The following is a 16,817-nucleotide window of genomic DNA, read 5'->3' on the forward strand; positions in this document are numbered from 1 at the left end:
ATGGCAACAGGGGAAGGGGAGAAACAACAGGTCAAAGACGAACAGGATGATAAACAATCCAGGATTCGGACTCTTACAGAGAAGGGTCAGGCATCCTTTGACCAAACGTTCGTTGATCTACAAGAAAAGTGCACAAGCGCGTGGAGGGAGGTAGAGGACCTCATCGCAAATTGTGATGGTGACAATACAGACAGGAAATACCTAAGGACAACAGAAGACCAGATAAATGCAAAATTCAAACAGTACCTTAAAGAAAGTCAAGCCCTAGCAAACTTCCTTGAAAGGGCTCGCACAGAACAAGCTCTACAGAAACTGGAGCAGCATGAGTCTCAGTATAGTACATATTCCGATATAGTGTTCACATTTCGAGATGTCCTACATAATAAACTATTAGAGGCAGCCGAACAACTCTCGGAAAAGTTCGAAGTGAAATCCAGGACTTCATCACAAGCCTCAAAGACAATATCAGAGATATTCAAAAAACGAGTGAAAGCGGAGACCCAGCAAACAAGACTTAAATTCTTGGAAGAGCAGGCGGCTCTGGAAAAACAAAAGGCAGCTACTGATATTGATATATGGCTTTCTAAGGAAAAGGAAGCAGCAGCTGTGGCAAACGCAGAAGTGAACGCCATGGAAAATTACGATCGTGGATCTCAAGGAAGTTTTCAATTTGACATTGAAGAACAAAGTGTGGAACAGACGGCCAGAGAAAGAACTGAAGCTTATGTGAACTCGCAGGCCAGCAACCACTCGGAAATCACACCTAACTATGTTCGACATGATGATGCCTCACATCGCTCGAGACCTGCAAGCATCAGTCAAGCAGGATTTCATTTTCCGACTGCCAGTCATGTTCAACCTCATGAACAGCCACCTATAGTTGACCTCAGTAACTACCTTTTGAAAAAGGATTTACTATTACATCGTTTCTCGGCATTTGATGACTCGACGCAAAACTATACAGTGTGGAAAGTTGGTTTCCTGAATATTCTGAAGGAATTGAAAGCATCACCAATCGAAGAACTTGATTTATTGACAAAATGGCTGGGCCCTGAATCAAAAAGACACGCTCTATCCATACGTTCAGCAAATACTCACCAACCTGAGAGGGGTCTATCCCTGATATGGGCACGATTAGAAGACCTCTATGGAAAACCAGAAATGGTGGAGGCAGCATTGAAGTCAAAGCTCAAGGACTTTCCAAAAATCACAGAGATGGATCCGAAGCGTTATTATGATCTACTTGACTTGCTTTATGAGATTGAGTCCAACAAGCAGGACCCAAAATATTCCAGACTACTTGGTTACTACGACACTTCCTCAGGCATATTGCCTATTGTTAGTAAACTCACCAATCAAGTACAAGATAAATGGGCCACCCGTGCATCTCAGTATAAACGTTTGAATCATGTTCCATTCCCACCATTTAGCATATTTGTCAGTTTCATACAGGAGATATGTGAATTGAAAAATGATCCAGGTCTTATTTCTAGTACGAGGTATCCATCCGACAAGAAGAGAGAACCTACAAACAAAGTCTTTGTTCGGAAGTCAGACGTTGGTACCGAAACTCCAACATCCTCTATGCGGTGCCCTATACACAAGGCTGACCATTCCTTGGAACAATGCCGTGCCTTTCTGGCAATGACATTCCCAAATAAACGCGACTTTCTGAAAAGTAGGGAACTTTGTTTCCGTTGCTGCAAGGGAAAGCATAGGGCCAACAAGTGCAAACTTAAAGTGAGTTGTGACGTTTGTAAAAGCGACCGCCATGTTACGTGTATGCATTTTCACAGAGACTCTGGGCAAGAAAATGGCGGGGAGAGTTCATCTAAGAAATCACCTTCTGGGAAGGGAGATGAAAACATTATCACGTCCTCTTGTACCCAATTGTGCGGGAAGGATAGAGTTGGCCGATCTTGTGGGAAGATTGTTCTTGTGAACGTATACCCGTCTAACAGACCTGATCTTACCTTTAGAACTTACGCTATGATAGACGATCAGAGCAATAGAACCTTAGCTCGTTCCAAGTTTTTTGATCACTTTGGGTTAGAGGGCAATGACTGTGTTTTCACGTTGAATTCCTGTGGTGGAAGTGTTACATTTTCTGGAAGAACAGCAGAGGGATTCGTCATAGAGCCAGTGTCAGCTGAACAAAAGTTGTACTTACCTAAAATTATAGAATGTGATGAGATTCCCAACAATCGTAAGGAAATACCGACTCCGGAAGTGGCGTCTGCATATCAACACCTGTTGGATATTGCACCATTAATTCCTGATTTGGATCATACAGCCGAGATTCTGCTTCTCATAGGAAGGGATCTGATCCAAGCGCATCATGTGATCGAACAAAAACTTGGGCCCCCAGACTTGCCGTTTGCGCAAAAACTCTACTTGGGGTGGACTATTATCGGTGAAGTGTGTTTGGGTAGTGCTCATAGACCTAATTCCATTGTAGTGAATAAGACTCATGTGTTGGACAATGGGCGTAGTACCCTACTTGAGCCTTGTGATTCCAAGTTACTTATCACACAAGAAAAACATCAACATGTTGTCGGTTCTTGTTCAGGAATATTCTGTACTACAGTGAATGATGAGACTCCTGGAATGTCGACAGAGGACCGCCAGTTCCTGGAAATAATGGACAGGGAGTTCCACCGAGATTCCTATGGAAAATGGACAGCCCCATTACCCTTCCAACATGATAGGCCTGTGTTACCAAATAATTACACCCAAGCAATGAGACGGGCTATGATATTAGATGCTTCGTTGAGAAAAAATCCCACCAAACTTGGACATGCCTTAGAATTCATGAGGAACATTTTTGACAGAAATCACGCAGAGGTAGCCCCACCTCTGAAACCAAACGAAGAATGTTGGTACCTACCAATTTTCGGGGTGTACCACCCACTCAAGCTGGAGAAGATTCGCATGGTGTTCGACTCTTCAGCTCGCTTCCAGGACTTGTCTCTGAACAGCGTACTTTTGTCAGGTCCAGACCTTACAAATAGTCTCATTGGAGTGTTGATGCGTTTTAGGATGGAAGCCGTAGCTGTGACCGCAGATATAGAGCAAATGTTCCACTGCTTTGGTGTCTCAGAGAAACATAGGAACTTCTTAAGATTTTTATGGTACACAGACAACGACCCTACCAAGCCTCTAACCGAGTACCGCATGACAGTCCAGGTTTTTGGAAACACCCCATCACCTGCTGTAGCTACTTATGGGTTTCGTCTTGCTGCCATTCAAGCAGAACACAGCTTTGGGAAGGACGTAAGAGAGTTTGTGGAGCGGAACTTTTACGTGGATGATGGTCTGGTGTCCCTACCAACAACACAAGAAGCCATAGATCTCTTACGACGAACTCAACAGGCCTTACTGACCCATGGGAACCTCAGATTACATAAGATTGCGTCTAATGACCCTAGAGTGATGCAGAGCTTTGACGTGAAAGATCTAGCAAAGGACTTGATTGACTTAGATATTACACATGATGATCTTCCTACCCAGAGGAGTCTAGGACTCGTGTGGGATCTTCAGAGGGATGCCTTCGGGTTTAAACTTACCAGGAAGGAGAAACCGTACACTAAAAGAGGAGTTTTATCATGTGTTAATAGCCTGTACGACCCTCTAGGCTTCATAGCGCCTATCACTATTCAGGGAAAGCTACTTCTTCGAGAAATGACACAGGCACCTTCTGTAGACTGGGATGCTCCCTTACCAGAAGAATTCCAGAGCAGATGGGATGATTGGACCCAATCATTGACTCGTCTTGGAGCATTGAATGTACCTGGTAAGTACCTACCCATTGGCTTCTCACAGCTTCAAGAGAAGAATGTACTGATTTTCACAGATGCCTCGGAGGTTGCTATTGCTTCTGTGGCCTACCTGTTTCACAGTCATGGTGGAGACATCAATCTGGGTTTCATTATGGGTAAATCTAAAGTTGCACCCAGACCAGCCACTTCTATACCACGCTTAGAGTTGTGCGCGGCCGTCCTGGGAGTAGAAATTGCTACTATTATAAGGGATCAGCTAGACATCAATGCAGATCATTTCAAATTCTACACGGACAGCAGGATCATTCTGGGTTATGTGTACAATCGCACAAAGAGATTTTTAACCTACGTAAGCAACAGAGTTCAAAGAATTCTAAGCTTCTCCAAATCATCTCAATGGAACTACATCCCTACGGACCAGAACCCAGCAGACCATGGCACTAAATCTACTATCGACAGTGCACTGTATGACTCATGGCTCAGTGGACCAATAGAATGGCTACGCCTAGAAGATACTGTAGATGGTCCTGCCCCAACATATGATTTGGTAGATCCAACTATGGATAAGGAAATCAAACAGGACACTGTGGTTTGCAAGGTGGATGTGTCTACCCCCTTATCCTGGACTTCACGATTTGAGAGGTTTTCTTCATGGAAGAATCTTGTTAGAGCCATCATGTGCCTGAAACGGATTGTCCATGCAGTGGCACACCACAGGAAGGATATTAAAGCTACAGAAGATAGCAGTGCATTTAGGAAGGCAGAGGAGCTTATAATACATCACGTCCAGTTAGAAGTCTACGAGAAGGAAATTACTGCACTTAAGAATGAAAGGCCCCTTCCTAGAAACAGTCCCATTTTGAGACTTAACCCATCATTAGACGAAGAAGGCATGGTGCGGGTTGGAGGCCGATTACAACATGGTGACTTTGATTTGGGGGAAAGGAGTCCCATACTTGTGCCAGGGAGTCATCATATTGCTAAGCTCTTAGCTCTACATTTCCATGAGTTAACGCACCATCAAGGGCGCCATATAACAGAGGGAGCAATCCGCAATGCAGGTCTATGGATAACTGGTGCCAAACGTATTGTGACTTCACTGATTTACAAGTGTGTGATTTGTTGCAGAGGGCGTGGGAAACTTCTTACTCAGAAGATGGCGGACCTACCTGCGATAAGGTTGAAACCCTCACCCCCATTCACTTACGTTGGAGTGGACTGTTTCGGGCCATGGAGTGTGACAACTAGGCGTACTCGTGGTGGGAGTGCCGACTCTAAGAGATGGGCAGCTTTATTTACCTGTATGTGCTGTAGGGCTGTGCACATTGAAGTATTAGAACAGATGAATACACCTTCCTTTGTGAATGCTCTACGTCGATTCTATGCCATAAGAGGAGATGTCAAGGAGTTTTACTCAGATAGAGGCACAAATTTTGTTGGCAGTGTGCGTGAATTAGGTATTAACTCGGTGAATGTTGAGGACGCACCCATACATAACCTACTCACAGATAAAGGAACAGTTTGGAGGTTTAATCCCCCTCATTCCTCACATATGGGAGGAACTTGGGAGCGTCTCATAGGGGTCACGCGCCGTATCCTTGATGCCATCTTACAAGAGAATCGTCACGTCAAACTAACCCACGAAGTACTCACCACGTTCCTTGCAGAGGTCTCGGCAATTGTCAACAACAGACCAATCGTTCCTATTGCAACGGATACGGAGTCGCCTCAGGTACTTACACCCAATGTTCTACTTACCCAAAAAATGGTGAATGTCTCTGAAAGTCATATGAACTTTGATGTTCGCGACATGTACACCTCTCAATGGAAGATAGTCCAAATTCTTGCCAACAGATTTTGGGACAGATGGCGCAAGGAGTACCTCCAGTCGCTACAAGAACGCAGAAAGTGGGCCGATACCAAACCAAATGTTCAAGAAGGAGATATTGTCCTTATGAAGGACGCGGAACAGCATCGGAACTTCTGGCCTCTCTGTCGTGTTACTCGTGTGTTCCCTAGCGAGGATCATCTCGTGAGAAAGGTCGAACTTATGACATTCAAAGATGGAGCAAAGAGAACATATGTGCGACCAATTACCCAGATTGTGCTTTTGCTGTCAAATCACAACTAACTGTTTTGTGAAAAGTTGAATGACTAGTTTATGTATGGAGTTAAAGTAACTACATTTTGTGCATTGTAGGTATCCTCAGTTAAGGATAATGTATACATTTGTTTTGCTTGTAAGGGTGTGATATTTCATATCAGGCGGGGAGTGTAGTGTTACACAATTTATACCTCGTAAGAGTTATCTTTCTTTTTACATTGTGATCATTATTCCGGGTATGTAACCCTTTACGGTTTGTTTTTTAGAATATTTTATGTTGTTCCTACATGAGGCTAGGAGGCCATTTTCGCTTGTTCCAAGCATTGTTGTAACCTATTTTTCACTTTTACGGGTACATCCCTGCACCATAAGTAAGTTTTTATGTATTATCTAACATTATATTTTACGGTTTACTTTTGATCAGATAGGGAAACAGATTTCGATGTGTATTAGAAAGTAAATGGTTAAGTAAAAATCTGCTATGTATGTAAACGCTATATTGTTTCTCAGTTTATGTGATAAATAACCTACATGTTACTAAGAGCGCATTTTAATTTTTTATGATAGGCCAGTTTATGATTGAATTTAAATTGGAAAAATGTTCATTAAATTTGGATATCATTCTTGTTTGTCTATAATTTGTCACTTACAATGTAAAATAGGGTTAATTGGGTATCACTGATTTTGTATGAATCTGTTTGTAAGTTTTGTCTCTTTATTATTTTCAGTCTTTTACCATACACATACAAGCATTGATGCAATAAAGAGTGATCCGCCCTTATTGTTTTGGTTTGTTGTTTGGTAAACACTCTGCACAGAGGCAGAACACTATTACACAATTTTTTCTTGGAGAATTAACATTAAAACAAAACAAATAAGATGATACAGATAGGATATGACACCTGAGAATATCATGTATTGAAGAGTGGGGATTGCGATGAGATCAGAAAAATTTAAAGTGAAGGAACATACTAATCGCAGATAACGGGCCGTTTTAACGTAACTCAAAAAAAAAAGGGAAGAGGTAACCACAGATATTTCTGAGAGTAGTGAGGACGATGAGCCAGCTTAACCAAGCATATGTACATCAGCAGAGAGGGACATAATGTCATCTTCATCTCTGAAACATTAAGCGAGTCACAAAATGAAAGGCAGAAAACAAAGACAAAAAGTGAACAAATATGGATTCGTTTCAATACAGTCAAGAAGCGTATTATCTATATATTTTCCACAAAAGACCGAACAGACACTGATTACGTATGAAAGAAAGGACTTATAATAATAATTAAGAGTTATTTTCCCAGACTTGTAACTTTTTGACACTTCTAGCCAGACTGGGCTAGTGCTGCAAAATTTTTGGCGCACAACCGGTAATGTATGTGACTGTGTGTTCGAAATAGCAGTTGTATACAATTTATTATATTAAAAATGTTTTCTTTGCGAGGTGATGCTTGGCTTAGTGGTTATTTTTACGATTTAAAAAAAATGACTTGATTTATGTAAACTTTATTCAAAAAATTTATTTCACAGCTATTTGAACAATGCACCTTTTAAGACGATGGCTTTTCAAAAAAAAAAAAAAACATAAACATGAAAAAATAAAAAAAAATTCCGTTGACTAATATTTATAACACAAATGTTTTGGTATGCAATTTTCTTCGATAAAGAAGGAATAATCTGAAAAAAAAGGTGTCAAATTATTGATCATTTCATAAAAAATTATTGGCACTTCACTACTTGGCACAGTTGTGTGCTTATAAACGAGTTTGATCCAGTTTATAACTCCGTAGAACATGTGGTGGCAGTGTTTGCAGCTGAACCTTCAATCGCATTTGATTCGTCCTTTGTAGGTAGGGATTCAGTGGTAGTATACACCGTTCTCAGTCGTAAACAATCGTATAATCTCTCTTGCAAGCGTGACATTTTGACCAGATTTTCTTTGCGCAGAATGATGTATATCCATGGATCGATAATGGCATTGGTGATGGTCATTCGAACAGCTAATAATTCTTCTGGGCCGTTCCTTGGATTACTGGAACTAGCATTTATCAGCATTCGGACCTAAATAAACAAATTAATACAGCATTATTTAAAACATCTCGAACTCGAACTGAAAACTGTTGGAGGAGAAATCTTTTGAAACTATTTAACAAATATTTCCATTTTTAATAATCATGGTAACACATTTTATCAGAATTTAAAACATAAACATGCAAAAGGTATCTTTTTAAGTGTAGACTTCTTGAATGCAAAGATATACTAAAATCAGATGAAAACTATTGGAAGAGTAGCTTTCTAAGGGGATTTCACAGAAATTTCTACATCACATGAACCTTAGTGTAGTTTACTTGTCTGCCAAGTTAAATATTGAAATCAGATCAAAACTAAAGGAGGAGAAGCGTTTACAGGGAATTTCAAAGAACTGTTTATTTTGAGTAGCCATCGCAACACCGTTAATCAAAATCAATGCACTAGTTTATTTATCTAAGTATAGTCCACATGTGACCCAAGTTATATAAAAATTAGACCAAAACTGTAGAAATAGTCGCATTTGAAAATGTGTTTACAGAGAGACAGGTGGACTGAAACCTTACTATTGCAAAAGCTCTTCTAGTTTCTAAAACGTAGAGCTAACAAAATTAGTTCCCTATACTGTAACTTCCGTAAAGAATTTGTTTTAAATTTCACAGACAAAATAAGATTTTACAAAGAGTAGAAAGGTACTTGAAAACGGTAATGGAACCTTATTAGTTCGTCATCTTTGTTTAGAGTTAACTACTTTAGACCATTATATTCTCGACGTAACAATTGCAAAAGAGGAAACAGTTGCATCTTTTTAAAAAATTAACTTCCGTAACAGTAATTCAGTGAATTCAATGTCACTGAGTTAAACGTATAAAAATGTTCATTACTTTGGGAACAAAATACATGTACTGCATACTTTTGTTTGATTTACGATAACTTCCGTAATGATATTTTCCCCCAAAATATTCAACTTCATTCCGTATTCATGAGAAACTTTTAAAATTATACTTATGTGCAGCCTTAGTATAGTTGCCGCGTGTTCGATATTAGGGATCACACGATTTTTTTTTATACATAGCATATCGCACGGTTGTCGGTTAATCATCGCTCGCTTGATCTTGCAATTTCCAGTGTATTAAAATATTTTTGAAACAAGAAGTTCGACAGCGAATGCTTATTAGTAATACCCCCGCTTTGCATGTGAATATATAGTCTCATATAAATATACCAGTGCACACATAGAAACGAATTTCATCATGTATGGCATCATTGGCATGCCTAGACAAAGAGTTTGCCAAAATTCCACCTGCAAAGGAAATTTGTTCGAGTCGGACACACATATAAACAAGAAGTTGACACTGTATTTGCAAACAAAAATTGAATCACTCCATATGACATGCCCAGACAAAGAGTGTGCTAAAATTTTAGGCATAGTTGAGAAAACTACAAAAAATTGGTACAGACAGATGCAGGGATAAACAGGAAGTTGAATTTGGGTATATACGATAATGAATCCCACCAATGTGACATACCTAGACGAAGAGTGTGCTTAAATTTCAAGCTTCAGCGATAGACAGTTGAAGAGAAAACTGCGACAAAAAATTGATACGGACAGAGACACAGATAAACATAAGTTGACAGAGAATTTGTACGAAAATGTATCCCACCATATGGAATGCCTAGACCAAGATTGTGCTTAAATTTCAAGCATCAGCGATGAGTAGTTGCTAAGAAAACTGCAACGAAAATTTGTCACGGACAGACACACGACAGACTTAAAGGTAAAACGGTATAGCCCTCCCTCCTTCGGAACACGCGTATAAAGAAGGATGATACGCATATGGAATCTTACATGGATGATTTGGAATGAATATATATTAGTCAAAGTTTGCAGTCAATAGTAGTTTGAAAAAGATAAAAAGTGAATCTGAATCTTGAGAATGGTATTATACATGTATATAAAAATAAAGAGCTAGCGAGCAGCATCCTGATTACGTATATGTGTTTGTTGAGTGAGTGAGAAAAGAGAATATTATGATTTAAATACTTCTATAGCGTTTAATATGATCATAAAACCCTCGAAAAATTGGTCAAATTCAGCTTTACTTAAAATCATAAGGCCTTTTAAAGAAATAAATTCTTTAATATTACGTGGAAAGAAAGATATATATGCCGTATTAGTGTTTTATTTTAAAAGAAATAAAATATACGTGGTGTCTCATCAAGTTATATACTTTCTGCAAATAAGACAATTCCACTCTATCACTTTTAAAAGTTATGAAATATTATTTGGTAAAAATTATTTTCTCTCCGAGTCGGATAATAAACCGCCTCTTATTGAAATATTCATGATCACGTGGTCTCGCATGCTCACAGCAAACAATGGTCCAATCTCGTGAATGAACCGAAAAGCATGATGGTCTACTACGTTTTTACTACAAACACGTGAGTTAGGGATTGTCAATACGTGAGCACACCTCAGAGTTGGTTGCTTTTTGTACCGAGGAATAATCACGTGCAATTGTCTTTTCACTAGCAGTACAGCACGGGGAAACTCTAAACAAACGTACCTGTACAATGGATTGGGGAAACCTTTAATTTTTATCATTGTTAATCATTTGTATGCAAATATGAGCATGGCATTCAATTAAGTAGATAATAATGTACATAATGCATTAAGCGTGTAAATGCTTGGGAAAATGCATGACGTCTTTCCGAGAACGATTTAAAAAACTAGCCTTTTCGAAAAAACACAAGTAGTATTTTATGTAGTAACCCTAAATGCATTAAATGCAACTCATTGAGCTGATTGGTCGATTTGTCAGTCATATTGGTTCCTCACTGAACAGACGTCACAAAAAATATTTTCCTCGACCTGATGATTCTCGCGATGCTTTTCCCGCGCACATGCGCAGATCCAGGATAAACGTCAGTCCTTTATAAATGTGCATGAGAATATCGTGTTCTTTTCCCGACCAGTACTTTGTTAATACCGAATAATATTTCGTCGAATTTGCAAGAATGCTTCATTTTTGATAGCTTATCATACTTCAGAAATTTTTATTCGGTTTCAGCTGTGCAAAAATACTGTTTAACACGGCATACATGTCTTTAACAATACAAGATTTTTTAATTTTGTAAATGATGTTGATCAACTGGCTATAAGCTCCTATGGACTTTGACCAGTAGAGCAAAAATTATAACTTCTTTTTTGCTATTGATATGCTTATTGAAGACTTCAAAGATTGCTTGTGACTATTTTGAGTTATTTAAGGTCAAGATCTAGTAAATAACTTGAGACTAATTTTTTGGCGCTAGATCCATTATGACGTCATAATCAATTTCAACTTTCTTTTTCCCGTACTTTATGGCTTTAGCAGAATTATGTAGAAAATGGGGTATTTTCATGTCATTCAAATTGAAATCATATGAAAAGTAAACCGGATACCTATATTAAATTTGATATTGATTTAAAGAAGAGGTCATGAACATACTAATTACCGTTTTCTGAGAGACTGTAGGCAATCTGGATACATTTCCTTTGCCGAATTTGAAAAACACTCCCATATTCATGACTGATTTTCTTAATTTTTCATTGAAAATGACAGTTTAAAATACAGTTTTTCATCTTATTTACCTACAATTTATGCCCCGAAACACCTTATTTGACCCAGCTAAAATTGTAAAGCATCAATAAAGGAATTTATTTCTCAAGTTTGATGAATCTGTAGGCACCTTTCATTTACTAGATCTTGACCTTAAACATTAATAGAAAATGACAATGTATACTCGACAAAATAATAAAGGAGCACTTCGTTTTATTTCCTTATGATTGTGTCTGAATAGGAAATAACATGCTCTAAATGAAGGATATAATTAACATTACAACAACCAAAATATACATGTAAGTGAAAAATCGAAGAATGACCTATTCGGACATCAACTTAGAAAGTTAGATTTTTCTCCATCAATGAAGTTTGAGCGTTTAAATATCAGCTTATGTATCAAATTTATAAATTACTTACAAAACCACCTAAATGTAATTCTAGTCTAATAATTTTTTTACAAATAAAATTTTAAGATTTTATACCCTTACCCAATTCCATTTTCAACTTAAGAAAAACTAGTGCTTATTGTAACGGGAACCGTTACAGATGTTCCCCAAACGCTCCCCAATTCCCCTTTGGTGCCGTATTACCTGTAAGCTTCATTAAATGGACAAACTCTATGCATTTGCGACTTTAACAACGTTTACCCAGAAGTGTACCAAGTTCATGTGAGACTTTAACAACGCCAAGTTCATTCAAATTTTAGAATTGCACGCGTGTGCATGTGAATGCATGTGCGTAATGACCATATCATCTTGTCTACACAATTTATATATTTTAATATACTAAATATGAAAGTATTTAATCCAAAAGTATTAAAAAATACGCTCATTCAAGTGTATTTTTTATTTTACTCTTTTCACGTGCACACACGTGCATACATGAGCATGGTGACCATACCTTCTTATAGAAGTCCATTACATCTATCTATGTTCTAAATCCCATCCCGTTTGGTTGTAAACCAAGGGAGTTATAACTGTTTAAAGTTTAAGCCAATCAAATTACAGTGCACGTACACGCACGTGTAAGCATGTGCATGGTGACCATACCTTCTTGTAGAACTCCTTTATATCTATCTATGTTCCAAATTCCATCCTGTTTGGTTGAAAATCAAATGAGTTATAGTTATTTAAAGTTTCAGCCAATCAGATTGCAGCGCACGTGCATGTTTTCATGATAATTGCTATATACCATGTTGTATGATATCCTAATGCATGGCTATGGTCAAAATTTCAAAGGATTTTGTCAAACAACAAGAAAGATATTGAGACTTTAGTTTCAGCCAATCAGAACAAAGCGCACGTGCATGCGCGTGAGATCTTGCTATTTTGGCCATGTCATATTGTCTATGTTACTAATATATCCTAATATTATGAGTTTCAAAGCATTTCATCAAAAATTTAAAAAGTTACGCTTATATGCATTATATTGATCATTTCTCGTGTTGCACGTGCGCGCTCTTGCAAGCACGTGCGCGCAAAATGACCTTCGTTCGGCAAATCTACATAACATGTCTACTTACCCTAAAAACATTTCACCTTAGTCAGATGTGTAGTTTACGAGATCATTCGCGGACAAAAAAGTGCCCAGGAAGAAGAAAAATAATAATAATAAGAAACAGAGTAAAAACAATATGTTCCCCAACTTCGTTTGGGGAACATAACTAGTGTTACAAACTTGTTTAGACTGAATCTAGTATTGGGTCTTTTTTCTTTATCTCGTTGGTACTGCTCATTATCATGTTAAAATTATTGTAGGGCATGAAATACAGAAAATTAAGTATAGGACGAATATTTTATCATGTTGGGGAGCGGGTTGAAATGAATTAGCTGTTCTCCAAAATAGATAAATCTGTCCTCAACTGGCAGGAAGATGAATAAGGTGTCTTTGTCTTGTGCTACTACCCTTTTCCCGCGTAAAGTGTTCTGCTAGTCTAACCTGTTACAGCAAAGAAAATAAATAATACCCTTGAAACCATGACAGATATGGATAACGTCTGACACGATTAAAATCCCCCCACTTGTGTCAAACGGTCGTCTCTTGTTGTATAACTTAAACTGAATCTCTTTTGTTTGATCATATCCTCAATCTGTCTTATGATATATATGTCTCCGATAAGATTGTAACTAAATTTGTTTATGCTAGATAAAAAACGAAGCAAAAGAAGAAGATATGTAGAAAAGAAGTAGAAGTTAGATTTGAAAGGAAATGCGCGAAAACGAGAGTTAAAGCTGAGATAAGTTATTATTTTTTATTTTGACCTCGAAAGTTTAGAGGCTTCTCGAGATAAAGTGTTTCAGGCAGACAAAACTAGAAATGGACAGACAGAAATAAATACCTTACACCTTCAGCGTGAAAAAATGTTAACTGACGGACAGACGGATGTACGAACATTTAATTTTGCATCAGCTATTCTTGGTCTATAGCCAGTTTTTTGGTATAAAAAAAAAAACTTTGAGATATTAAATATAATAATTGCTTAATCTCACCATTAATGGTATCCAGCAAATAGAAAACAAAGTTACAATGGAAAACAAAAATATTATAACGAATATCTCGTTCCTCTTCCCTTTTGGCGTGTCTTTTGAAACTTTTGGCCTTCTGCAAACGGTTACTACTACTGCGATGTTTAGGAAAGCAGTACCAGCCATCACAATGAATCCAACAACGGAATAGATATAAGTATTGAGCCTCTCCAAAAATCCAGTGCTTGCAAAATTAATAAAACACCATGACCCAGGATAAAAGTTTTTGACGGATCCTAGCCCCATTAGGTTTAAGGACGAAATTATAGCTGTGAAGAGCCAGATTGCAAACAAAATAGCATTGGTTCTTCTCTTTGGAGAATTTCTGTAAAGATGGGGGTAAACAATTGCCAAAAATCTATCTAAAGACATTCCACTCACTATCAAAGCTGAGGACATAAATGAAAAACTGAAAACGAAAGAAACAAATTCACACAATTCCTTTGGATAATCGTATGTAAATCCAGATGCATAGCGAACTATAACGGCAGGGTATACAAATGCTATGCCACATAGGTCTGTCACTGCTAATCCACAAACAAATCTGTGGAACGGTTTCCACTTATGTCTTCTAGAAGACACGCAAAGCAAAACAATCGCAGTTAGATTGCCTAAAATACCAAATGAGCATTGTAGTACCGGCGGAACAATACTCTCGGAAACTTTCTTCTGAAGAGTGTGGTTTAAGTTCTGTGAGAAATTCATGTTGTGATAATATTATATAGCTGCGACGAAGTACAGAGGCACTATTATTTCTTCAATTTAGCACTATATGAGCTAACTTGTTCAAAAATATTTTTTTATTGCCAAGTATGACGTATATCCGATATGACAATGTCATATATATCCTGGTTTGTTGGAGATTTGTATCAAGCAAGAGGGTAACATTGATCTTATTTTAAAACAAGGAAATAGAAAAAAAATATCCCCTTAAAATGTTTGACTGTTAAAGGGTACAAAAAGATTTTTTTGTGAAACATTATGACAGATGATTATGATAATTAAATTTTTCCTAAATGCAGTTCTAACTCCAAGGTCAAGAGATCTAAGCTATTGATGGACAAGGAAAGATCTTCATCACAATATACACATGTCAAATATAAAAGCAATACTCATTCAAAAGTCGTGACGCAATGAATGCCCCAAATGATTTGATTTTAACACTATCATTATTCATGTAATCAGGAACAAGGGTCAAGGTCACAATAAAATGTGTGACATGGATGCTGTCACTAAAATCTGTAGAATAAGTAACACACACATACACACCCTCACAAGAATATATCTTTTCTTTTTATGCCCCCGGATCGAAAGTTGCAATTTTTCAGACCTGAGCGGAAAACAAACTCAAAATGTTTTACGGGGTCATTCATACAACCCTCTCCAACACGCTTTAACTTGAACTTCATTGAATGTAAAGATGATACATTTATTTTACCACAGTTAAGATTTAAGACTCTATCCGTCTAGGATTTTAATAGATAGGAAGCGACTCTATTTTGTATACAAATTTCAACTATCAGTTTTACACTCAAGGTATTTATCAGAGCTTACCGGAAAGGGGTGCTCAAATAGTAGTCTTCAGATTTTTTAAATACATTTTTTGTCTTACCAATTACCATGGTTCATTTAGCAGATTAGATATCAAATACTTGTCCCCCGCTTTTTCCCAGACATAACCTTTTTACTAAAGAAATGTTCGTTGAAATCCTCCACACGTTCTGTTAAATTGATGTAGTAAGTTATTGTAAAAAGGAGCACTGAAAGAAATTGGCGTTGGAATTTATCATATTAATTTTCTTTTTTCGCTTGTCAAGTTCTTTTCAGGTAAATTAATTTTTTCCCTCCGGATCCCCCATTTCGTAAGCTTTGCCAAGTCACTGCTATGTCAGCGGTTTTCATGAAGAAGTGACACAACATGACAAAATCAACTTGTATTTAATATGAATATGGCACGCCAAATTCACAAAAATGAGATAATCATAGTTTCACAATCGATAAACTAGGTTTATCGGTTGTAACCTATAGTTTACAAACCGTAAACTATAGTTAACAATGTTAATCTATATTTCACATCTGTAAACCATAGTTAACGCGATAATCTATGTTTCGCAACCTTAAACTATACTTAACACCGAAAACAATCATTTGCAATTGCAAAACATAGATTATCTGATAAATACAGTTTCACGATTTGTAAACTATAGTTTACAAACCGTTAACTATAGTTAACGATCTGATAAATATAGTTTCACAATTTGTGAAACTATGATTAACAACTCTTAACTATAGTTTACGATTGTAAACTATAGTTTACAAACGTGAATCTATGTTTATCAAAAAAATCTATTGTTAACGTTTTATTACAGACAGATAAACTTAAATTAACAGTTAACAACCGTTAAATATAGTTTTACAGATGAAAACTATACTTAACGAATCGTTAGCTATAGTTTACGGTTTGTAAACTATAGTTTACAGTCGATAAACCTAGTTTATCAATTGTGAAACTATGATTATCTCATTTTTGTGAATTTGGCGTGCCATATTTGAAATCATACTTTCAGTTTTCCGTTCCGTTTTCTGTTCCGCGTTTTAGCTACACCGATGCACCGTAGTTTTTACAAATTATTTGTAATGCTCGAGAAATCGCCAATATAGATCAAAATATAGGCATGATAAAACATGTATTAAACCAGGATATTCCCGACATTTGTCTACGAATAGCAAATTGGGATTTTAGACGATTAGACTTCTGTGAAAAGCTGAGACGGTA

General features: G+C 37.3%; 2 protein-coding genes across 2 annotated transcripts; one reads left to right on the plus strand and one right to left on the minus strand.

Annotated features, from left to right (window-relative positions):
* On the plus strand, positions 1 to 5,910 carry LOC134241493 (uncharacterized). Its single transcript, XM_062723536.1, has one exon. The coding sequence runs from the start codon at positions 1 to 3 to the stop codon at positions 5,908 to 5,910; it is 5,910 nt and encodes a 1,969-aa protein (XP_062579520.1).
* Positions 5,911 to 7,460: 1,550 nt separating this feature from the next.
* On the minus strand, positions 7,461 to 14,872 carry LOC134241491 (prostaglandin E2 receptor EP4 subtype-like). Its single transcript, XM_062723534.1, has 2 exons — positions 14,006 to 14,872; positions 7,461 to 7,944 (listed from the first exon to the last, which is right to left on the minus strand). The coding sequence occupies exons 1-2, from the start codon at positions 14,744 to 14,746 to the stop codon at positions 7,660 to 7,662; spliced, it is 1,026 nt and encodes a 341-aa protein (XP_062579518.1). The 5' UTR covers positions 14,747 to 14,872; the 3' UTR covers positions 7,461 to 7,659.
* Positions 14,873 to 16,817: the final 1,945 nt, after the last annotated feature.

Source organism: Saccostrea cucullata, unplaced genomic scaffold, assembly GCF_032062105.1.
Source record: "Saccostrea cucullata isolate Sc308-1 unplaced genomic scaffold, CSIRO_AGI_Scuc_v1 ctg6040, whole genome shotgun sequence".
NCBI lineage: Eukaryota > Metazoa > Mollusca > Bivalvia > Ostreida > Ostreidae > Saccostrea > Saccostrea cuccullata.

Excerpts from the sequence above, each read along its gene's own strand:
- LOC134241493 (XM_062723536.1), top strand. The coding sequence starts at position 1 with ATGGCAACAGGGGAAGGGGAGAAACAACAGGTCAAAGACGAACAGGAT.
- LOC134241491 (XM_062723534.1), bottom strand. The coding sequence starts at position 14,746 with ATGAATTTCTCACAGAACTTAAACCACACTCTTCAGAAGAAAGTTTCC. Across the intron at positions 7,945-14,005 it reads TTTGCTGGATACCATTAATG|GTCCGAATGCTGATAAATGC; the intron begins GTGAGATTAAGC and ends TTGTTTATTTAG.